This window comes from Crocuta crocuta, unplaced genomic scaffold (genome assembly GCF_008692635.1).
Source record: "Crocuta crocuta isolate KB4526 unplaced genomic scaffold, BGI_CrCroc_1.0 scaffold16, whole genome shotgun sequence".
Lineage (NCBI taxonomy): Eukaryota > Metazoa > Chordata > Mammalia > Carnivora > Hyaenidae > Crocuta > Crocuta crocuta.
This window is the reverse complement of record NW_027531893.1, coordinates 1,816,970-1,841,604: the sequence shown is the minus strand read 5'-3', so window position 1 is coordinate 1,841,604 and position 24,635 is coordinate 1,816,970. Positions and strand designations below refer to the sequence as shown.

At 38.3% G+C, this 24,635-nt stretch overlaps 1 protein-coding gene across 5 annotated transcripts in view; it reads right to left on the bottom strand.

The window, feature by feature from the left end:
* CADPS2 (calcium dependent secretion activator 2) overlaps positions 1-24,635 on the bottom strand; it is a 397,782-nt gene that overhangs the window by 251,184 nt on the left and 121,963 nt on the right. For all 5 annotated transcript variants that reach the window (XM_077773241.1, XM_077773245.1, XM_077773242.1 and 2 more), the window contains exon 6: positions 7,216-7,327. In XM_077773241.1, coding sequence (XP_077629367.1) covers positions 7,216-7,327 — 112 coding nt within the window. The remainder of the gene's footprint in view (positions 1-7,215; positions 7,328-24,635) is intronic.

Sequence of the window (24,635 nt, the reverse complement as noted above, 5' to 3'; positions counted from 1 at the left end):
ATGAATTTAACTGTATATTTATTTTTGAAAACTTAGGATGGTTATTCAAACCATCTGCAGTCTAGTCCTAACTCATTACATTGTATGCTGAAATGAGAAGTTCTATGATGACTGTATAAACCAGGCAATTACACAAATGTTTAAAGTCTGAGTTCTAAGGGTACCTGGGTAGCTCAGGTGGTTAAGCAGCCAACTTCAGGTCAGGTCATGAACTCATGGTCGGTAGGTTAAACCCCTGTGTCAGGCTCTGTGCTGAGAGCTCAGAGCCTGGAGCTGCTTCAAATTCTGTGTCTCCCTCTCTCTCTACCCCTCCCTCTCTCTCTCTGTCTCTCTCTCAAAAATGAACATTAAAATTTTTTTTTTTAATTTTTTAATTTTTTTTACTTTTTAATTTATTTCTGAGAGAGAGAAACAGCTGAGCAGGGTAGGATCAAAGTGAGGAAGACACAGAATCTGAAGCAGACTCCAGGCTCTGAGCTGGCTGTCAGCACAGGGCCCAATGCCAGGCTCGAACACACGAACTGCGAGATCATGACCTGAGCCGAAGTCAGATGCTCAACCGACTGAGCCACCCAGGTGCCCCAGATTAAAAAATTTTTTTAAGTCTGTAGGTTCTAACCAGTTATATATGGGATATCCAATTATAGACATGTAAGTGTGGCAGTAATAATTAATGTAGCTGCTGAAAGTTTTAGCATTAACAGAGAACTAAGAGAGTTCAATTCAACCAAAGCCACACAAATGAGAAAAGCTGAAAAGGATATATTCCAGAAAAACCAGAGGGGCAAGAGACAGAATATTAGACTGACCAGTTAATTAGAGCTCCTAACACAATATTTCTGTCTCTGCCTAAGCTATCTATCTAAGATAGCTTAACATACCAATCACTCACGTCTCTTGTCAAGTTTCAAAAAGCAATAAAAATTGTGCATATTCTGATCACTCTTCAGACAGACCTCCTTTGATGCTTCATAAAGCAAACAGAAGAAACAACTCCGTGAAAAAGGCAAATATAGAAGCTAATTTTTACTTGCTCCATTAAGATATTACAACCTGCTTGAATGATAATAGTTCAGTGTAATGGAGTCACCATTCCAGCAATTTTATCTTAATATTTAAAATGTATCTGAAATTAACCACCAGCTGCCATTTCCTTATAGTATTTGTACTTGTCAAACAAAACATGACTGTCACCTTGAATTATTAGGTATGAATATCTCCATGTTGAGAAATGTTAAATACAAGCAGATAGTCCAATAGAAAGGAAAAAAGGAGAGAAATACGAGAAATGAAACCTTACTTTCAAACACATAACTACTCTCAAAATGTTGATCTAAGAGTAAAGCAAACTGTTGGTCTTTTGCGATCGTAAAATATTAATCAAATTAGAAGAGGCGCAGGCTCCACTGGAAAGGAGAGCAGCTTCTCTGATTTGTGGGAGTCTCTAACCTCATGGGGGGCAGAAGAGCAAATGTCCTTCTGTGTATCCCGATGATGCGGTATCAAGACTATGAATTCAGTGCATGACCAGACATGAACTAGGCTCTTTTTCTAACAACTGTGAGAATGCCTTGATAGCAACACTTCTAAACTAAAAAGTTACTTGGGTGGAAACTTCAAATATTCAGTTTGCACACCATTCAGCAAGTTAAAAAGCTACCAAGGAGTTCAAAAATTACTTCTGAAAGACTCAGTGCAAACTCCATCATTCACAAATAGATGTTCTAAGGAATTTGGATTTCTATATGGCTATGTTAAGTAAGCCTTGCTTTTAAAGTTTTTGGGACAAAATCATCTTAATTTTTGTTTATTTAGGCACAGCTGACACATAGGTTACATTAGTTTTAGGTGTACACAGTGATTTGACAAGTTTCTACGTTATACTATGGTCACCAAAAGTGTAGCTACCATAGAGGATCACTGATGAAACATATACTTTCGGGTGCCTGACTGGTCAACTGTTTGCTTGCTAGGACAAGTCTGTGACATGAAAAATTCCCTGTTCTGCCTCCAGGTATTCCCAAAGGCACCTGGTAGAGGCTTGGCCACCAATTCAGGTGAAAAAATCTCCATATGCCACCTCCATTTCTATAAATAGGTGTTTGCACCTGCCATCTACAAACAAAATCTGCATGCCAAGGACTTCCCAAAGAACATAACCTTCAGCTAGCTGCCCAATGCCTACTTAAATTTGAACTATCATTTTACAAAACTCTGTGCTAGAGTAGATTTTCTCTTATCCCTACAACTTACTAGTTCTTGACTGCGGCTGCTGAGTGACACTATTCAGACCAGTACTTCTCAACCCTGTATGCACACTGCTAGCTCCTGAGAAGTGCTTAAAACAGTCCTTCCTGGACTCACCCCCAACCAACCAAAAGACAAGTGTGGGCCTATAGCTTCAGTCTTTTCATGCTCTTCTTAAGGGGGTTCTTATGTGCACAGAGAGGTGAGAGGCACTGCAGCATGGAAGAGTGCAGTCAGAAAGGGGCGCCTGGGGGGCTGAGTTAAGCTTCCGACTCTGGATTTCGACTGAGGTCACGATCTCACGATTTGTGACACTGAGCCTCACACGGGGCTCTGTGCTGACAGCATGCGGCCTGCTTGGGATTCTGTCTCTCCCTCTCTCTCAAAATAAACAAAGAAGAAAAAAGTGCATCCAAAGGTTACTGTAATAAGATGCAAATCATCGCATAAAATGATATAAAATGTATTGAGCAACTATGCATAAAATGGCATTAGCTTAAATAATATCCTGTTCGTGCTTTAAACCATGAAATTAAATGGGCCTATACTCATACTAAGATTTGTAAAATACCACCAAATTTCCTCATCTCAAATAGTCAGGTGTACTATTTAAAATTTAGAATAAAGGCTTTGGGATCAAAAACCCAAGGTCAAATACGGACTCTTGCACTTGCTGAGTGGTCTCCATCAGATTCTCACTTTCCATCTCAACATGGGATGTGACTGCCGTCCTCCAAGAGGATTAAATGGGGCAAAGGGTCTGATTTCTTTCTCTTGCATTCAAGTTTCATCTGTGTCGTATGAATTAATGGTTTCTTTTTATCACTGAAAAGAATTTCATTTTATGGGTGTACCGCAGTTTATTTATCTGTTCCTTTGTTGAAGGACATCTTACTGCTTCCAGTTTTTACTTAAAAAAATTTTTTTATGTTTATTCCTGAGAGAGAGAGAGAGAAAGACAGAGAGACAGAGACAGAGTGAGCAGGGGAGGGCCAGGGAGAGAGGAAGATACAGAATCTCAAACAGGCTCCAGGCTCTGAGCTAGCTGTCAGCACAGAGCCTGGCACAGGGCTCGAACCCATGAACCGTGAGATCATGACCTGAGCCAAAGTCGGACGCTTAACCGACTGAGCCACCCAGGTGCCCCAGCTTCCAGTTTTTAGTGATTAGGAATAAAGCTGTTATCAATATTCACATACAGATATTTATTTACTAATAAACCTTAGGTAAATACCTAAGAGGGTAACCTTAGGGTAAGATGGAATGTCTAGATTTTACTTAAAAAACAAAAACAAACACTGTCAACTTGTATTCCCAAAGCAGCTGTGCAAGTTTGTATTTCTACCCAGCAGAGATCATGTTTCTGTTGTTTTGCATCCCTGTCAGCACTTGTTACTGTCAGCTTTCTCGTACCTCAGCCATCTTACCAGCTGTACGGCGGTGGGATCGCCTTGTGGTATAAATCTATTTTGGGGACTGGGTTGCTCATCTTTTAATTCAACTGCTACACAAAATCTTAATTAGAAAACTTCACTTTAAAACTAAGATCTCCAGGGACGCCTGGGTGGCTCCGTTGGTTGAACATCCGACTTCAGCTCAGGTCATGATCTCACTGTTTGTTGTTGAAGCCTGCGTTAGGCTCTGTGCTGACAGCTCAGAGTCTGGAGCCTGTTTTGGATTCTGTGTCTCCCCCTCTCTCTGTTCCACCCCCGCTCATGCTGTGTCTCCCTCTCTCAAAAATAAACATTAAAGAAAAAAAAAAAAGATCTCCAGATATCTATTTGTAAAAATTTAAACTGTCAATTTCAGATAATGTAAGGCTTTTTCCTTCAAATTAAACAAAAAACAAAAAACCTGTTCCTGCTTCCTAGTATAAAAGTAGATAAATACATAGCAAACATTACTAGTAGCTCTACCACTCAGAGCTGATCATCAGTTTCTTTGTTTTTTATTTTTTTTAATTTTNGGGGGGAGGGAGAGAGAGGAAGAGAGGGAGGGAGGGAGGGAGAGAGAGAGAGAATATCTTATGCAGGCTACACACTCAGCACAGAGCCCACCACAGGGCTTGATCCATCCACACTGGGATCATGACCTGAGCTGAAATCAAGAGTCTGACACTCAAACAACTGAGCCACCCAGGTGCCCCGACCACCAGGTTCTTCTCATTGTGTGTGTGTGTGTGTGTGTGTGTACAAGTATGGGCTTACCCTACAGCACAGCTAAAGACCCAAGGTTTAAAGCAGAAGTGAATCGGGTATGTTTGAGGAAAGGAAGAAAGCCAAGTATGAAGGAAACAGGACAGTAAGCAAGATGGCTCTAACAGGAGACTCAGAGGTCAGTTCGTGGAGAGTAGGGTTCTTCAATGTGGGCGTGGCCCAAAATTAAGAGGAGGCCCTGCTAGAACACTGTAGCACACCACAGTCACAGTTTCTGGTCCAGCAGATCTAGTGTGAGGCCTGAGAATCTGCATTTCTAACAATCTTCCAGGTGCTGTTGTTGCAGATCCGGGGTCCCACCTTAAGAACCATTCTTGGGCATGCTATACTATGATATGGAGTCTGACTTTCAATAGATTTTTGTAATGTTTGTTTATTTTTGAGAGAGAGAGAGAGCGCGCGCGCGAGAGCGCGCACATGAGCAGGGGAGAGACAGAGAGAGACACACACACACTGAATCCGAAGCAGGCTCCAGGCTCTGAGCTGTCAGCACAGAGCTTGACGTGGGGCTTGAACTCACAAACCATGAGATCACGACCTGAGCCGAAGCTGGACACTTCACTGAGCCACCCAGGCACCCCTAGGAGTTTGATTTTTATTCCAAAGAAATGAGAAGACACTGGAAGATTTTTTAGGGAAGAATGATGTGATTTGTTTCAAATTTTAAATAGATCATAGCGGCTGAGGTGTGAAAGCTAAATCAGAGGGGACGACATGACAAATGGGAAAGTAGTACAGAGACTATTAGCAGCAAGGAAGGATGGTTTCCTGAATTAGGGTAGAGGAGAAATTAAGATGTGGACGTATTCAGAATACACTTAGGGAAAGCTGACCGAACTTGCAAATAGATGGAGTATTAAAGCGAAGGAAGGAGAAACAAAGTACATGTCAGTTTCACGGATTTAGAAACTACCTCAATGGAAAACTTTATGGGGGTGCTAATCATAAGCTCTATTTTAGAAATATTTGAGCTCACTGTTAAATGCAACTTAGAAATACTCAGTATGCAGGTCGGATACACAAATCTGAAGCTCCAAGAAAGAAAAAATTTTAATTGGAAGTTATTAACACATAAATGATATTTATAATCATGGAACCTCCTCCGATCATTAGAGGAGTTCAAAGGATCTCTAAAAAGGGGTGATTTGGCACACCTTCCAGGGGACATTTAGCAAAGTCTAGAGACATTTTTGACCATCTCGACTTAAGGCTGGGTGAATGACTGGCATCTGACCAGAGGCCAGGGATGCTGCTAAATATAAAGTGTACGGAAAAGCTCTTAAAAACAAAGCATTTTTCTTGCTCAAAATATCAAGAGCGCTGAGGGTGAGAAACTCGTGTGGAAAGAAAAACTATCTTGTATGAAGGGAGCAAAGGAGCATAAGGCATTTCTCTGATATACAGCGGACTGGGAAGCATATCACTTACACACCCAATTTAAAACCTGCTTAAATATGTATATGGCCAGCTGAGAAATGAATTGAAAAATCTAAAGAATTACACTGCAGCATTGGACTTAAAATGGCTGCTATCTGAATGTGAAAATGGTCACAATAAGGAAATATGGTAAAATTAATAATAGTCTAAAGGAAAACCCTGATCCATAAATCCATCAGATCATGGAGCTCCAGAGCTCTTCCATAGGATTATGCCACCTGTACATTGTTGCTGAATAAGTGCACAAATATGAAAGCACATGAGCTCTTCAGTCTTAATAACACATAACAAGGAAACAGAATTGGAAACCTGGAATATGAATGTAGATTCTCAATTTCTGGAGTGTGGGTACAGATTCACAAAATCCCTAGAAATGGAAAACTCTAACCAGGTAAAGGAGACACAAGAGGCTAAAGATATGAAATGAATCAAAAGCCTAACTTGGGGGAAAATTTTTTTCAGTATACCCAATAATCCTAGTATCCTTCAACATCAACCATCACACAAGCTGTCTGTCATTACCAGAAAATTTCAGGTAAGATTTCTGAAGGCTTTCATCTCTGGAAAATACCTATGAATTCAGTCTTCAGGTCAGGGTAAGAGAAATCCACATTAGACAAGATAACTTTATAGCCTGCTCATTGGAGCACATCTACTTTATAAATGAGACTGCAGATAATCTTTCACACAGAGAGGTGTTAAGATCGCATATCTACCCTAACTTAATGCACTGCCAGAAAGAGCTGAGAATAGTGGAAAGATCCCCGGAATTAGGAGATAGATATATTCTAGGTATGAAGTAAGTATAGGGTAAAAAAAAAATCCGGAGTTAAAAGATATGTGAAAAAGGCCTTCTCACAAGGGAAAACAGGAGAGGTTAAGAAACACCCTTAGATATCCTGTAATTAGTCTAATCATAATGGACCTAAACAGATGGATTTTAAATATCAAGATGCTGCTTTTAACCCATGGACAGAAATGTTTAAACGGCGATTATCTTTCACCCAAAAGAACAAGTTTCTCTGTGCCATAAATACCCAGTGATCAGTGCATGTGTAAGAAAAATGGGTCCCTGACTCTGATCTTATATACAACCTTTATACACGCAAAGCCTATCACAGTATTTTCTATGTTACTGACAATTACCTTTAACAGATTAGGGCTATAATCTGGGACAATGGAAAATTACAAATAAATGGTCTTATGTAGATTATGAACAGAAAGTCCACACACTACATATTGGTCCACCCTAACTGTGAAGCACGAGAAGTAAAAATTGTGGGACTTCAAACACACAGGGCTGACCACAACTCACCCTTCCCAGTTCTTTATCTTCAAGGGCCAGGACCCCGGTGCTTTCCGTGAAGAGTTTTACTTTGACCACGGGCCGAGGATGGGTGGTGGTGAAATCACCTTGAGTACCCCATCTGCAATTAAGGAACAAATATTTTCTTTAAAATGCAGCATTAATTTTTTTTCCCCCCAGACAGAGGTATCTCCTTAGAAGGTCCATTAAGCAATACAGAATCTTTTGTGGCTCAATGAGATTTTCATCTTTGCTTTTCTTTCTGACAGATGGCAGAGTCAAGGAGAAAAATAACAGTAAGTTTTAGAGCTTATCAGCTTATAATAATTCCAAAGCTGTTCTAAGAATTAGCACATCAGTGTATGCAACACACTGATGCAATAAGAATTTAGGTTAAGGTAAAGTATTATATATGTAGCTACTAAAATCCATTATTTTATTAATTCAAATACAAATTATAACCCCATTTTTACAGATGCCTGGAAGAAATTGCTAAAACTTTGTTTATAGAAGAGGTAGTTTCACAGAAAACTATTTTTTTGCATGCTAAAGACTTTATCCCATAACTTCTTAGAAAGTCTTTACTAGATATTTTGTATTTCAAAAAGTGGAGGTAATTATCTAAGGCCTATTACTTTTTGTATTATTTACCTGTCAAAAAGAAATAAATAAGCATTATAAAAACATGAGTATTTTGTAGTTAATTTCCCAGTTCGCTCTCCGAGGAATGAAGTAAGTCTGTCGACATCTGGCTTTTCAAATCATCATAACAAAATAACATTTTTCTTGGCTTATCTTTTAATTAATAGCATCTCAGCTTTACCACACACCAATTCATCCTAGTGTACTTACAAACTCAACTGGCATACACCTGATATTAAAAAATCTTATCACTCTTTCTCATAACTCTGAGATCACAGGCATGAGACGCAGCACAGCATGAAGAAAATGCCATTGAGAAAAACACACCAAAGTGAAATTTAACACAATAAGGCCTCCTGCTACAAATAAATCACCATGTTAAAAACATGGATTTTCTCATCTTGTGTTAAAAAAAACAAATTTACCATTTTCAAGGCATTATCTAAACTTTTATTTTATAAGTCAAATTCAGAAAGCTTGGGAAATTAAAAAAATGGAGGAAAGTCTAATAAAAATTGAATAACTGTGAAGTTTTCCTCCCCTACCACCATGGCCATAATACCGTGGTATGTGTACAGTAAAGCAGAGGCCATCTCCATGACCGAAAATACTAGTAGCTAGCTATAATTTGTTTTCCTGAAATTAAAGTCATATGCCAGAGGGAAAAGAGAGATTCAGTTAGAATGGAAAAGCAGCTTAATTTTTATTTTAGACTTCTAGAAAGAGGTTAGCAAAGAACCTTTTTGCCATTTCATAGAATTAAGATGGTCTGAGATAAAGTAGAGCTAACTAAAATAAGACTAACAATAAAAATAGATTCAGAACCAATATAAGGGAGGAGAGAAAAATTCTCTATTTAGTGTATAGGATCTTAAGACTTCAATAGTCAAGGCTATCCAGATGACAACTGTGGAGAAAATTCCCATGACATAATACTCTTTACTTGGTGCCATGTGGTTAAATTTAGAAAACTAACCTTCTGAGACATTTTCTTACAGTTGAAATCAAAGATCTGTAGTAACCAGGTAGACACAGCCTAACAGTTTTACATAGGATTTTCTCATTTTTTAAACTACTTCTTTTCATAAAAATTCTTTTGTTATTTTCTTCCCTCTCATGTCAAAATCCTTTGAAAGTACTTATACTGTTTTCTATATGGGTATGTAATCCTCCATCTACTGCAATATGCAATTCTCCAAAGAGAAAAATACTGATGACCGCATTAACCATCAGTGGGAGACTTTGAATTTCATCTTTTACTCCCATATCTCTGCCACTTTACATGAAGGGAAAGCTGTGCTCTGTTGGGCAGCACATATAGAGAAGACCAGCATGGCCCCTGTGCAAGGATGATACATAAAGGGAAAGGCATTGCCACTTCTGCTGCTAGAATACGACAAACAACAATGCATTTGTAAAGAACTGTGCTCACTCATGATCCCATGAACCTCCACAAAACTGCCTTGTATCTCAGACCCTTTACAAGCAGAGATTTTCAACAAATATTCTTTGATGGAGTTCAGGACAGGACACTCCAATATACGCCATTTTGGTATATTATCTTGAATTAAAGTTACTTAAACAGGAGGTGCAACTAGGAAACTCTGACTCTTCCTTTGTCCCCCTGAATGAAGAAAATAAATCTACGTGAAAGGTAACCTCCCCCACCACCAGAACTGGAAGGCAGAAGACCTCCTTAGTACCAGAGATGGTATTTAGGACCAAGGAAGTTATATGAACAAACCTTATTACTTCTTTACTAACTTACTATTCCCAAAACCCAAGCTTCTTTGACTATCAGTTTTTCACCAATTTATTGTTTATCTAAGAGATCTAAAAGCTGTCTGCTTTGGTCACTTCTTTTGAGTCTCATATTTCATATACATATAAATTTAATTTGTTTTTCGGTTTTTTTTTTTTTTTTTAAAGTTTGAGAGTGGGGGAGAGACAAAGGGAGAGGAAGACAGACTCCACATCCAGCTCAGAGCCTAACTTGGAGCTTGATCCCATGACCCTGAGATCAAGACCTAAGCCGAAACCACAACTCAGACGCTTAACTTCCTGAGCCACCCAGGTGACCTGGTTGTTGTTAATCTATGTTGATCATTAGACCAGCCAAAGAACATACAAGAAAGAAAATATTCCACCCCTATCTTCAATAGCCCTCTCTCATGTACTAAAAAAGTTACCGTGTAAATTAGACATTAACTGTCTAAAAATAAGATGCAGGTTAAAGAATAAAAACCAGAATTCCCAGCACCCAGGTTACGATGGACAATACACCAGTACATCAGAAAAGTCCTCTTTTGTGCCCTGCCCTGGTCACATCTTCCTCTCGTCCCAACTCCATGCCACCAGAGTAGCTATATTACTGGATTCTGGGTTCTATATTAACAATTGTCTTGGACTTCTTTTTAAAGGGAGTATCTTTAGCCTTTTACCTCTAGAGGCGATCATTGCTCCAGGTGTCTTACAATTGGTCTTTAATGGGTAAAAGAAACTCTCTTCTTTTCCTAGTTCATCATATACCCAGAAATAAATCAGAATATAGGCCTTTTATACACATATATCAGATATGGGATACATATCATGGGTACCAGTTATGTCCTAGATTTTATATATTCTATGGATTTTTCTGAAGTNCTGAACCTCCACAAAACTGCCTTGTATCTCAGACCCTTTACAAGCAGAGATTTTCAACAAATATTCTTTGATGGAGTTCAGGACAGGACACTCCAATATACGCCATTTTGGTATATTATCTTGAATTAAAGTTACTTAAACAGGAGGTGCAACTAGGAAACTCTGACTCTTCCTTTGTCCCCCTGAATGAAGAAAATAAATCTACGTGAAAGGTAACCTCCCCCACCACCAGGACTGGAAGGCAGAAGACCTCCTTAGTACCAGAGATGGTATTTAGGACCAAGGAAGTTATATGAACAAACCTTATTACTTCTTTACTAACTTACTATTCCCAAAACCCAAGCTTCTTTGACTATCAGTTTTTCACCAATTTATTGTTTATCTAAGAGATCTAAAAGCTGTCTGCTTTGGTCACTTCTTTTGAGTCTTATATTTCATATACATATAAATTTAATTTGTTTTTCGGTTTTTTTTTTTTTTTTTAAAGTTTGAGAGTGGGGGAGAGACAAAGGGAGAGGAAGACAGACTCCACATCCAGCTCAGAGCCTAACTTGGAGCTTGATCCCATGACCCTGAGATCAAGACCTAAGCCGAAACCACAACTCAGACGCTTAACTTCCTGAGCCACCCAGGTGACCTGGTTGTTGTTAATCTATGTTGATCATTAGACCAGCCAAAGAACATACAAGAAAGAAAATATTCCACCCCTATCTTCAATAGCCCTCTCTCATGTACTAAAAAAGTTACCGTGTAAATTAGACATTAACTGTCTAAAAATAAGATGCAGGTTAAAGAATAAAAACCAGAATTCCCAGCACCCAGGTTACGATGGACAATACACNGTGTGCCTGTGGTGACAAGAAAGAGCCTGATGTGGGGCTTGAACTCACAAACTGCAAGATCATGGCCCCAGCCAAAGTCAGAGGCTGAAGTGACTGAGCCACACAGGCTCCTATGAATCTTGTATACAATCCATTTCTGGATTTTCTATCCTAGACACAGGTATGTTTTATGGATGGTAATATAGATATATATCAGATACATATGTATATCATCTAGATGCATATATACTATATATATAAAATCAAAGATCTTACCTATCTGTAATCCAGAAATGAATGCTGTTAAACTTTTGCCTATATTTACTGAGATGGTAATTGCAGTGGTTTATATGGATCCATTTTCTTGCTTTTCAGAGATAAACCTAATTTCCTATCTTAAAAAAAAAAAAGCAAACCCACAGATTTAGGATGCTGTAGTTTAGCATTTTGTATCATTTGCATCAATGAAGCCAGCCTATAGATTTACATTCTTGTATTTTCCTGTTTTTGTTATTCTAGTTTTAATGAAGGAGTTGAACATTGCCACATTTTTATTATTTGGAAGAGTTTGTAAAAAAAAANTTTTTTTTTTGTGGAAAGTTTTAAAAAAAAAAAAAAAAAAAAAGAATTATCTGTTCTTGGAATTTATCCATTAAGCCGTTTGGGTGCAGTGTTTCTTTACGGGAAGATATTTGATGCTGAATCTATTTCTTCACAGGTTATAGTTATAAAACTACTCCTGCTTTCTATTTAACCCAACTTTGATATATTACTTAAGTTATTTCAACCACATTTTTCAAAAGTTTTTGCACAAGGGCACTGGGTGGCTCAGTTGTTTGATTTTGGCTCAGATCATGATCTTAAGGTAGCAGGATCAAGCTCCAAGTCAGGCTCTGGAGTCTACTAGGGATTCTCTCTACCCTCCCTTCTCTCTTTGCCCCTCCCCCATGCATGCGCCCCACTTCCAAAACAAACTTAAAGTATTTGCACCAAGTTGTAAAACTCCTCTTATGTTTGCATCTACGGTATCTGTAGTTATGTATTTTTTCTCATTCCTCCTATTGTGTTTTTTTTTTTCCATTTTTAACTTTGATGTAAGTTTGTCTTATTATTCTTTTCAAATTACCACTGCTAGACTTTAATGATCTTTTCCATTGCATGCTTGTTTTCTATTTCATTAAATCCCTTTTTTGTAGTTTATCTTAATTTATCGGTGGTAATTCTACTATCGTTCTACATTTCTAACTTGAATGCATGGCTTGTTAATTTTAAGTCTTTAATTCTAAGCATTCAAGCTTAGCACTATAAACATTTCAGCCTATAAATTCCCTTAGCCACTTTCAGTACAGCATCCCCAAACTGACATTAGTTTTATTATTCAGCTGTTTACAGGTGTGATATAGAATTTGTAGTTTTCCTTTCCCTAAATAGCTCTATGCTTACTGCATTAGGTTGTATAATAGAACTTGTAGGATATTAATCTTCTGAAATAATTGAAACTAGCTTTTATATATTCCAAAATATGTAGGGGTGTGTGTCTGTGTGTGTGTGTGTGTGTGTGTGTGTGTGTGTAACTCTTCCATGAGTAGTTAGAAACTCAAAGTATTTTCCACTGTGGGTACAATGCTGTATATGTGGCCATTAGTAACTGTGCAAATCTATTTTTTCATTTATGATTTTTTGGTGTCCTTTATATAGAAAGGTAGAAGGATTATAATCTCCCATTAACCTAGTGATTTTGACAATTTCCTTTTATCTTTTTGTCAACTTTTGGTATCCTATTTGGTGATGTAAAAGATTTAATAACCATGGCCTCTGAATATGAAGTGCTTATCTTTTATAATCTGAAAGCCATGATTACTTTTCTACCATTATACTTGTGTAAAATTAGTGAACACTATGCCGGGAATGGTACTAGCATACAAAACATGCTTAGAGAAATCACATGAGGGACCTCATCAACATATTGCAAGTATAGCTAGTCACGTATTAGAAAACAAAGAGCTCAAGTTTCTAGGAAGCCACTAGTAATCTAGAACTTGGAAAGCAATGCAGGATATCCATTCTCAAAACCTATGCCAAAGAAGGCAGGAAACAGGAAGATTACAGGCCCTGGTAAGACAATCCATAAGAATGTATCCACCTAACAAGGTCTGGACACCTGAGTCAAGGGCATGGACTATTAATGGCCAGCTCCTGTGAAATGAGAGAGCATTAAATACTATGCTTTCAGGCAGAGATAAGCAAAGGCCCAAGGATACTGGCAGATCCTAACTGCAACAGCCAAGGACTAAGCTTTTATGATATTTGACAAAAATGTGCAATTTTAAAGGGGTGCATAAAGTGGTACTTTATAGTCCTCATAAATCCCAATATTCCAGAACACAAACTGGCACCCCCTTGATAATTTGTTTCATTTTTTAATGTTTATTTTTGAGAGAGAGAGACAGAGAACAAGCAGGGGAGGAGCAGAGAGAGAGGGAGACACAGAATCCGAAGCAGGCTCCAGGCTCCCAGCTGTCAGCACAGAGCCCAACAAGGGGCTCAAACTCACCAGCAGAGACCTGAGCCGAAGTCGGACGCTTAACCAACTGAGCCACCCAGGCGACCTGAGAATTTTTCATATAAGAACATTAAAAGATATATACAGTTAGAAGATGCTTATGAATTCTACAATAAATGGATTAAAAACCAGTCATCCTTCCAACACCCAACTCCCTACCCCCCCCAAATGTAGGAGAAAGAGGAAAGAATAGGTAAATATTTTCAATATTCACCAAGATGTTTCCTTGTTTTCTACTTATCTGGCATGTTTAAACACTTGCAGGAATTACCACCAGTTATTATCTTCCTACTGTTTTCTCTGTATTCTGTGATAAAAGAATACGTTACCCTTGCTGTCAATTTGCTTTGACTCAAAATTCATTGCCTTTTTCTACTGCCATGAATGTATTATTTATGCGGATTCAGACTTCCAATGGAACTCTTCAAAAGAATAAAATATCTACAAAGCACCTTTACAGGGCCAGTAGGACTTCCTGGCTATGGAAACACAGGGCAGTTCACATACCAACTGAAGGAACTGATATTAATTATGTATTTGCTATTAAATTAAGTATACTGGAAATTCACAGGATGAGCCAGAATAGATGTACATGTGTATTCATCTAGCAAAGCTACTTCTAGGAATTTGCCCTAACAATACAATCACGAGTACTGAAAAGACCACTAGCAGGAACATATTCACTACAGTACCATGTATAATAGCAAAAGTAAGCAACTTAAATATCTAATATTTAGGGAAGATTATGTAAATTATGTGACACACAATGGAATATTTTCCTGCTACTTAAAATGTTGGCTATGATGGTGATAAAAGGCCAGGTGTGATGTAATGTGGAAACAAAATACACAAAACAATCTGGGGCTCTTATTCTCTCAAAAACCATATTGAGCAGTATTTCATATGTGCCAGACAATACTCTAGTGTCAACCAAAGTCTCCATTCTCTTAGAACTTATATTTTAATAGATTATAACTTTATTATATACTGTAATGTATATTAGGTATACTATACTGTAATACAGAACACCATGCCCTGTGCTCTTAATGGCTGGATACTTTGCATGCATCTTAGAGCATCCAGAAAACTAGGTTCAAGATGTGACCTGAAAGGATTCTCAAAAAGTGCTAGCCTATTTGTTTCAAAGTACGTTGAAAGTCATCAACACTGCAACAGTTATCAAAAATCAAATTCCTTTATTCAAAATTCTTATTGCGAACATATAATGCATACATGACGATAGAAGATAAAACTTAAAAGAAGGCTCAATCCACATTCCTTATCTATGACCAGCACTGAATAAGGTATATGTACTTTGAAAAATTATTTCATCTGCCCATCCCTCCATCCTTTTATCCATTCAGCTGTGGGGCTGGCAATGGGAAAGGATACACATTAAAAAAAAAAAAAAAAATCAAGAAAACAGATCCTGTCCTAGATGAGCTCAGACTGGGAGGAAAAAAAGATGTAAACTCATAAATATAAATAATAAATCCAATCACACAGAACTGAACAGGCTTTCTAAACAGCACTTTTATAAATTTCTTTGGAGATCAAGCACTTTCTGTTTATTAGTCATCTACATTTCTTTTATGACTTGCTTTGTTATTATCATTGTCCATTTATCTATTTCAGTAGGCTTTGTTTTGATTTTAAAAAACTAAGATAATGAAAGGCATTCACTGTTTCTGATATATATGGCAAACACTGCCACAGCTGGTTATTTTCTATTTAACTCTTTCCAGGGCTTTTCAAAAAAAAAAATGTATAGTTTAAAAATATGATAGTCAAGTTCTAGCGATTTGATTTGTAGTGTTTGATTTTGACATCCCAGAAAGTCTTCACCTATCCAAAGATTATATAAACGTTAACCTTTATTTCTTCCACATTTCCATTATTTAAATCTTCCAGGTGTCTAAAATTTAACAGTGACATTAAATGGTAATTTTCCCTTAATTTCTCATCTATCCAATCTCATTTGGTTTAGAAATCAAATATAGTTATGGTATTACTAAACAAACTGGGTTTGATTTTGAAGTCTGTCCTCAAGATAGATCTCCTGAGGTAGGCTATACTGATTGAACTGTTGTGGCTTTATTAAATATTAGAATACCAATTAGTACAAGAAGGAACTAGGTATTTCCAACTCACTATATTTCTAGTCAATAAAAAGGGAGTTCTCTCCATTTATTAAAATCTATTCTAATACTGTTTTCGTTAAGTCTTAAAACTTTTCCCTTCTTCCATGTAGATCCTACAAACTCTGTGTTAAAGTCATTTCATAGTTTAGTGGGGGAGTAGCAGAGAGGGAGGGAGAGAGAGAGAATCCCAGGCAAGCCCCACAACTGGCTAGGCACAGAGTCTGATGTGGGGCTCGAACCCACGAACTGTGAGATCATGACCTGAGCCAAAACCAAGAGTCGGATACCACGTGCCCCACTTTCATAGTATTTTATATTTTGGAATTCCAAGGAATCTGCGTCCTTTATGTTGTCAGACAATTGCTGGTATACAAGAAAGTTATAAACTCTTTTTACAAGTAAGTTTTGCCTCACTTCCAATCCAGTGAATCCTTTCTCAAATGTTTTTTTCATTACCAAATTAAAATTCTATTACAAAAATTGAGTTATGAAAATAATTAATGAACTATAATTACAAAACATCACTAAGTTTCTAATAGAAAACATAAAGTCAGGATCTAACTACAGGGGAAAGAAATTAGAGATTTTTTGTTTTAAAGGTTATTTATATATTTATTTTGAGAGAGAGCATATGTGCGGGCACAAGTTACTGGTAGAGAGAGGAGACAGAATCCCAAGCAGGCTCTGCACTGTCAGGGCAGATCCTAATGCAGGGTTTGAACCCATGACCTGTGAGATCATTATCTAGGCTGAAATCAACAGTTCGATTTTTAACTGACTGAGCCACCCAGGCACCCGAAGTGAAGTCTTTTAAAAATTATGCAGAATCCTTAAAATAATTGCAGCATGAAAAATATTAACAATCCAACTATAGATTTTTATTTTCATGACTTAGGCATTTTAAGATTAAAATGTCATGTTTATCCAAGATTATCTGCCTCAATAAAGTTTAGGTTCATAACGTAAATATCCAAACATCAGATGTTTGGTAACCCTGGTTTAAATATTTACTTATGAAGCAAAAATCTTCCCAAGTTGTCTGTAATCAATATCATACAGGTCTGAGGTCTCTTTCTGTTGTCCTCTGGGACATTTGCCCCGATTCCTACACAACTGGATTCACCTAATAATAAACAGGATCACTTGGAGTAATTTTTAATTACTCTTATTTGGTGACAAGTTAGATGGACACTCTTCGCAAGCTCTTTGGGAGGGACCAAGAGGGAATAGTGATGCTTGGGAATGGGATGCAGTGAGTTTGTCAGAAGGGCCTGAGACTGTGTATCCTGAGGGCTGTCAGACAATACACAATACACAGAGCTATTTGCCCTTCTGGAGCCCAGAGGCCATGGAAACTTGCCTGGTTGACTGAAGGCACACACCTGTGTCCCTGCTCATGCAGTGACATGTAGGTGAGCTTTAGTTTGCGTTAGTTACGTAATAAAAGCTATATCATCGCCTCTATCTGTGGGTATCTTTCTGTCAGTGTCCTGCTCACAATGAGCGGCAGCAATACACTCAACTCTTCCAAAACAGATGTAAATGTAACACAGGTACATTAATATGACCTGTAAGATATACAAAGTAAATGCGAGACCTCATCATGATGAATATACCTTTTTAACTGAAGAATTTAAAATTGAGGAGTTTAAAAAGAATCACTAAGAGCCTATTATATAAAAATTAAATAGAACATTAAAGGCATTTTAATATTAAGCCCTGTACAAATTATTTTAAACACAGCATTTCTGATTACTGTAAGCAATTAAGATAGTTTCATGGAAAGCTCTAAGCAGAAGACACTTTTGGAAGGGCTGCTTTTCAACTTTAAAAAGTTCAGCATTTCTATGTCATTTACCAGTGCCCAACTGTATCTGTTATCAGTTCCTGATGGACATAAGCCAAAGAAAAAGGTAAGTGAAGGTAACTACATTTTCACAGAAATGTGGATGGCTGGTGGCATCCCTGATCATTATCAAAACTGTAAGAGGTAAAGAGACTTATCTGAAAACCCCAAGTGTCTGATTCCAAATAAGTTCCTGAAAATTCAGGTCTGGATTTTAGCTCAAAGGCTGCAAATAAAGACACAGATTGAGAATTATTAACAGAGGTGGATAGTAGAAACTCTAAGAATGAACGAACCTATGAAGGGTGTTCATTAAAAACTCCATGATGGGAGGAATTTGTATCTTACAAATCCAGGCTTACTCCAGGTTTAAATACATTCCTATATCTGTGTATGTGTGTACCTAAACACGTTTTTCTTTTTTAATATACGGGATATTCAAATTGCTCTATAGTTTGTGCTTTCATGTAACCCTACATATAGATCATCTCCACCTACGAGTACATGGATTTTACACAATTTTTAAGACTAACACATTCTTCTTGTGTGGCTGTACCATAATTTAATCCATCACTCTCCGACAGACCATAGCGTTCTTTCCAACTATTACAGAAATGCTGTAAAGACATCCTCAAACCGAAAAGAACAGAAGACCAAGAACAGACTTCTAAGACAGCCCAAGATTTTAAACTAATCATAAGTACAAAAGATTATACTAATTTAAAAAGTTGATTCATAAGAGATTTACCTATGTAAATAAAATTGAGCACAAAAGCCCCATTATACCAAAAGCCCAAATTTTAAAATAATTCATTGTAAAAAAAAAATCAATTTTTCTAAGATTTCAACATTTCATTGTAAACATCCTTTCCCCTCAATTATGATAATCTGTAATAGAGATTAAATTTCTTATATACTCAGTATAAAAATATACTGAGTATATTATTTGAAAAAGTTCCTCTGCATTTAAGTTGAGTGATCAATAGTGTTTATAAAAACTGCTTTACTTGCCATTACTGTTGTTGCCATACTATAAACATATTTGAAATTTCGACTTGATATCAAGTTTGAACCACATAGAGGTTACCAGCACCTCCAAGGCAATATGGCTATGCCAATGAATGAAATCATAGCACGACTGGGTCGAGAAGATGACATTTACCTGACAAATTATACGTCCTTTAAGACCAAGTATTCTGTCCTTTCAACAAAACCAAAGCAATTGTTCTGTACAGCTCTACAAAGAGAACCCCCTCGATGAAAGAATGAAATTAACGATAAGTAGTTTCATATGTGAGGGGAGAAAAGTAGCAGATTAAAAAAAAGAAAAGGGAAAAAAACCAGAACCTGTCCCGGAGCGCTCGCCCACGGCTGTGGGGAGACGGGCCTAAACAGTGTAGCCCCCAGAGAGCATTTCTGGGCTCAAAGACCAATTCCAACATGCAACGGTTGTCCGGGCAATCAACTTTCCTCTAACCTTACACGACTCTCCTCAAACTGTTGAAGTGTAAATGAAGGCAATTTACGTTAACACCCACAGTGGCACAGCGCATATGACCCAAATGTCAGACAGCCAGTGCACCCCACATGCTAGCTGTCGTTATTCGTGGGAGCTGTAGCAGCAGCGCTGTAGCTTTACTGCACAGGCAAAATGATACCTCCCTGAAAAAGATGGATGGCTTGGAACATTACAGATAAAACGGCAACACGAAAACCCAGGCAAAAGAAGAAACTACAAAGAGAGAGACCTCCACTGACCACAAAATATGACAAAAAAGGGGGGGGGTGAGAGAGAGGGAGAGAGAGGTTGGGGAGGACGGGTAAGAAGGACAGAGATGGACAAAAGGAGGGAAGATTAACGGGAGACCAACCTGGGGTAAAGAGAGTTATAAACAGTTACTTTAAATCTTAATGTACTTTGCACATTATCTTTAATCTTCCTTTAAAAAAATATTCTAAAATGCTGACGTGATAAAAATTTCAAGAGAAAGGCTTGAAAATATCCTTTAGAGTAACTAAGGATCATCACTCAGAGCTTCTGGGACGAGCTTTCAAAAACACATTAAAACTTTTTATTATGATGAAAAGACAATGCAAAGTTTTCTCTTCAACATGGCAAAGAAGAAATCCTGCCATGAAGGCAGAAAAATATTTGGGGATAGCTTGAGGTGGGTAATGATCACTGTTAAAGGAAGAGAAAAATCCCAGAGGCTTCACCTTTCATTCTCTCTTACTGTGTCTTGAACATTTCCATTTCCCTTCAAAGAGACAGCTCCCATTTGCGGCTCTGAATATTGCTAAAGCCTCAAGAATAACAGAGTAAAATTATCCTCTAAAGTCCGTATTTCATTTATGAAGTATTCATGCCATTAAACCTCCATATCCAGAGTAATCATATTACACTTATACCATTTTCTTCTGGGAAAGTCTTGCAAGCATGTTAGCACAAAATCAAGTTTCAGAAAAAACAGAGGATGTAATTCCTCACAAGCATTTTCCTTTCTCTCCCTTGTAGCAGGGTAGTTCAAAGACATTAGCTTGAAGCATCTAATTTTAAAGAGAATCATTTGTTATATCTTGCATTACAATTTTACTTGGTGAAGGCAGTACAAAAAAAGTGCAACTTTTTATCAGACAGAAACCAAGATCTTCAAGAACCTATGTATAGGAATACAAGCAAAATAAATGATCAGGCACATTAACTTTAGGGCATAGCATGTCATACAACAAATTTCTAGAAAGACGTTCAAAATAGTAAAACACAATGATATAGAAATGAGCATAACTCTACTGCACAGGCCAATAATTTATCACTTACATATACTTGTTAATGTATGTTTATACTGGAGTCATACCCTCAACTTTGAAGTAATGAGAACATCAGCCTGGTTTGTTCCTGTGTTTTTGGATTTTTCTGACACAAAAGTAAAATGTGAATATGTTAAAAGACCTAGAAAAAAAAGACACTTTTTGACTGTGAAAGAATCCATGTGTTATCCTTCAAAGAGAAAATAGAAATTTAAAATACAAATTATAATTATCACTACTCAATATATCATTGTTACTAGTAAACTGGAGTATCCATTACTTGTACTTGTTTTTACCAGATATATTCCAATAATTAATCTCTAATTTGATACAACTTTAGGGGGTTAATGCTCTTGGAGGCCAGACTTATAGGTATGAAAATGCTCTGCTCTCTATTTTCTTAATTTGACCACCTTGGAATTGCCCAAGTCCTACAAGGTAAGTGCATCTATTGTTTTATTTATTGTCAAGTTGGTTTCCATAGAACACCCATGCCCGTCTTCATGCCCATCACTTTTCCCCTCTTCCCCAACCCCCTCAACCCTCAGTTTGTTCTCAGTATTTAAGGGTCTCTTATGGTTGCCTCCCTCCCTCTCTCCTTCCCCTTCCGCATGGCCCTCTGTTAAGTTTCTTTTCACGTATGAGTGAAAACATATGGTATCTGTCCTTCTCTGCCTGACTTATTTCGCTCAGCATAACACCCTCAAGGTCCATCCATGTTGCTACACATGGCCAGATTTCATTCTTTCTCATTGCCATGGAGTATTCCATGGTATAGATAAACCACATCTTCTTGATCCATTCATCAGTTGGTGGACATTTAGGCTCTTTCCATGTTTTGGCTATTGTTGAGAGTGCTGCTATGAACATTGGGGTACATGTGCTCCTATGCATCAGCACTCCTGTGTCCTTTGGGTAAATTCCTAGCAGTGCTATTGCTGGGTCATAGGGGAGTTCTATTGTTAGTTTCCTGAGGAACCTCCACACTGGTTTCCAGAGGGGCTGTACCAGTTTACATTCCCACCAACAGTGTAGGAGGGTGCCCGTTTCTCCACATCCTCGCCAGCATCTAGAGCCCTCTGATTTACTCATTTTAGCCACTCTGACCCGCGTCAGTGCATCTATTCTTAACAGCTTGAATGTAAAAGCAAATGCTCCTGCAATGTTTGCAGCTTCTCCAAAGATAAAAGGACTTTTGGTCCACAGAGCAGTAACATGGGGGTTTTAAGGAGAGAATACCAGACTCCATTATCTACCTAGGTTTACTTCATTTCTCCTAGGAAGGGTCCTCCTGGGGAGCTCCCTGCAGATACAACTTTGCTTCTCTTTCCTAAATGACAGTTTCTTTGGGTGAAATAACAAGACTTTTCAACTGCACAGGAGGAGTTCGGGAGGAAAGAAATTTCTGAAATATACAAATATCTGGAGATTCCCGAGGGAGTTGAGAAGACTGTAAAGAGGATGCAGTGCTCAAAAAAGGCCCAGTGCAGGGAGCAGAGGCAAGCAGACACTCTAGTCGGCAAAACAAGGGCGAAGCCAAAACCAGCCCCTGGAGCATCAGGGGAGCATGTATGTGGTGACCATGCTACAAGCAGACTCAGGAGAAATCTGGCCAAGGAATCCCCACAAACTAAGTAGTCCCTGCTGGCTTTGCTGCTCCTGGGACCTAGCAGACCAATTCCCATGTTATTCAGAAAATGAGGGGCGCCTTGGGTGGCTTAGTCGGTTAAGTGTCCGACTTTCGCTTAGGTCATGATCTCGCGGTTCGTGGGTTCGAGCCCCGCGTCAGGCTCTGTGCTGACTGCCAGCTCAGAGCCTGGAGCCTGTTTTGGTCTGTGACTCCCTCTCTCTGACCCTCCCCCTGCTCACACTGTCTCTCTCTCTCTCTCTCTCTCTCCTAAAAAAAAAAGAAAGAAAGAAAATGGAATCCCCACTTGCAGATTTCTGATGGTCGGTGACTAATTTTGAGATAACCTTGGGACATAAATGCAACACAGACATGCGTTTAAAACTTAAAGGCATATACAGTGATATTTTGAGGACAAAAGTCTGATCCTCATGAGGTAATAGAATCCCCGTTAGGGTTAAGGAAGCGTTTCAATAATAGCACTTTCTGTAGTTCTTGTCCTCACTTGTGCAACCTCTGGAATGAGATGTATGTGCCTGTCATGCGGATGAATGTGAAAAATACAAACATGAAGGAAAATAGACTCTAGCACCTAAGGACTTGGACTTGTAGGAAAAGGAGAAGCAGGAAATGTACTAAATAGAGCGCTGAGGAAAGCTGAAGCGGTGACCTTCATTTTAAGACCGAAGTCTACCTGCATTACTTTTCAACCTGTAGGATTTATCTTAGCAACTACAGCAACATCCCTCACTGCAGTCGCCATTAGGGCCTGGAAAGGAACTGGCACACATCACAAGTTCAGGAGAGAAGACTGTGTAGGAAGAACACAGACTTTGGAATCTAAGAGGGCTAGGTTTGAATACTGGTTGCTCTGCTCGCTGGATGAGCCAATTTAGGTATGCTCTGGAATGTTTTCTAAGGATCCATTCTCTTATCTAGAAAACAGGAATAGTTAACAAGTCCCACGTGACATTAAGTATTCAGAAAAATAAGTGAAATCAATAAGAAAATATCAGAAAATTGGAGGCATAAAGTCTTGGAAAATTAGGCATAAAAATAAATGCTTGTCCTTTCTTCACTTGTGCACCCAATTTTCCTGATCTCAGGGCAGAGGTCCGATGAGCGATGAGCATTTCCTCACTGATTTCCCATACTGGCTTCTCTAAAGGGAAAGAAGTGATCTGAGTGATCCTACAATGTCTTTTCTGTGGAAAGCAGCAAATATCAAGTACAGTAGAAGACAGGTCCTNAAAACATGGAAAGAGCCTAAATGTCCACCAACTGATGAATGGATCAAGAAGATGTGGTTTATCTATACCATGGAATACTACATGGCAATGAGAAACAATGGACTCTGGCCATTTGTAGCAACGTGGATGGACCTTGAGGGTGTTATATGCTAAGTGAAATAAGTCAGGCAGAGAAGGATAGATACCGTATGTTTTCACTCATACGTGAAACAAACTTAACAGAGGGCCATGCGGAAGGGGAAGGAGAGAGGGAGGGAGTCAAATCATAAGAGATCCTTAAGTACTGAGAACAGACTGAGGGTTGAGGGGGGTAGGGAAGAGGGGAAAAGAGATGATGGGCATGAAGAAGGGCACTGGGTGTTCTATGGAAACCAACTTGACAATAAACTATTTGTTAAAAAAAAAAAAAAAAAAGATAGGTCCTGAAATACCCCAGGCTTTAGTCGTATTACTTGGGAATACAGCTTTTGTTGATAGCGGACTTTTAGAAAGTCCATCATTGTTAAATTAGCTCCAGCAAACATGGCAAGTATGTTTTAGCTTTAATGTAGTCTTTAATCAGTGCATGTAAAGCACTGCTATTTTCACATAGTCATGGTACTCCAATCTTCAGGTAGAAAGAAGCATTTTGGAAAATGATGTGTCAAATATATCTGGAACTCTAAAAATATTTATAAAATCTTCACAGGTCTTGTTTGGAAGAAATTCTGAAACTCAAGAACTAAAAATTCCAGTCCTTATTTTTCACTTATTTTTCAGTGCTACAAAGCTGGTACTGATCTTGGTCAGTCTAAGAACTTCATAGTTTAGGTGGGGCTTTAGTCAGTATGTTGGTGGAAAGTCTAGTCGGGAATTTAAGCTCTCTTAAGACCCAAGACTCAGGGCACCTGGGTGACTCAGTCCATTAAACATCCCACTTTTGATTTTGGCTCAGGTCGTGATCTCAATGGTTTGTAGGTTTCAGCCCCACATCGGATTCCATGCTGGCAATGTGGAGCCTGCTTAGGATTCTCTCTCTCCCCCCTGTGCCCTTTCCTGCCCCTACCCCCACATAAATAAACCAAAAAAAAAAAAAAAAAAGGGCAACA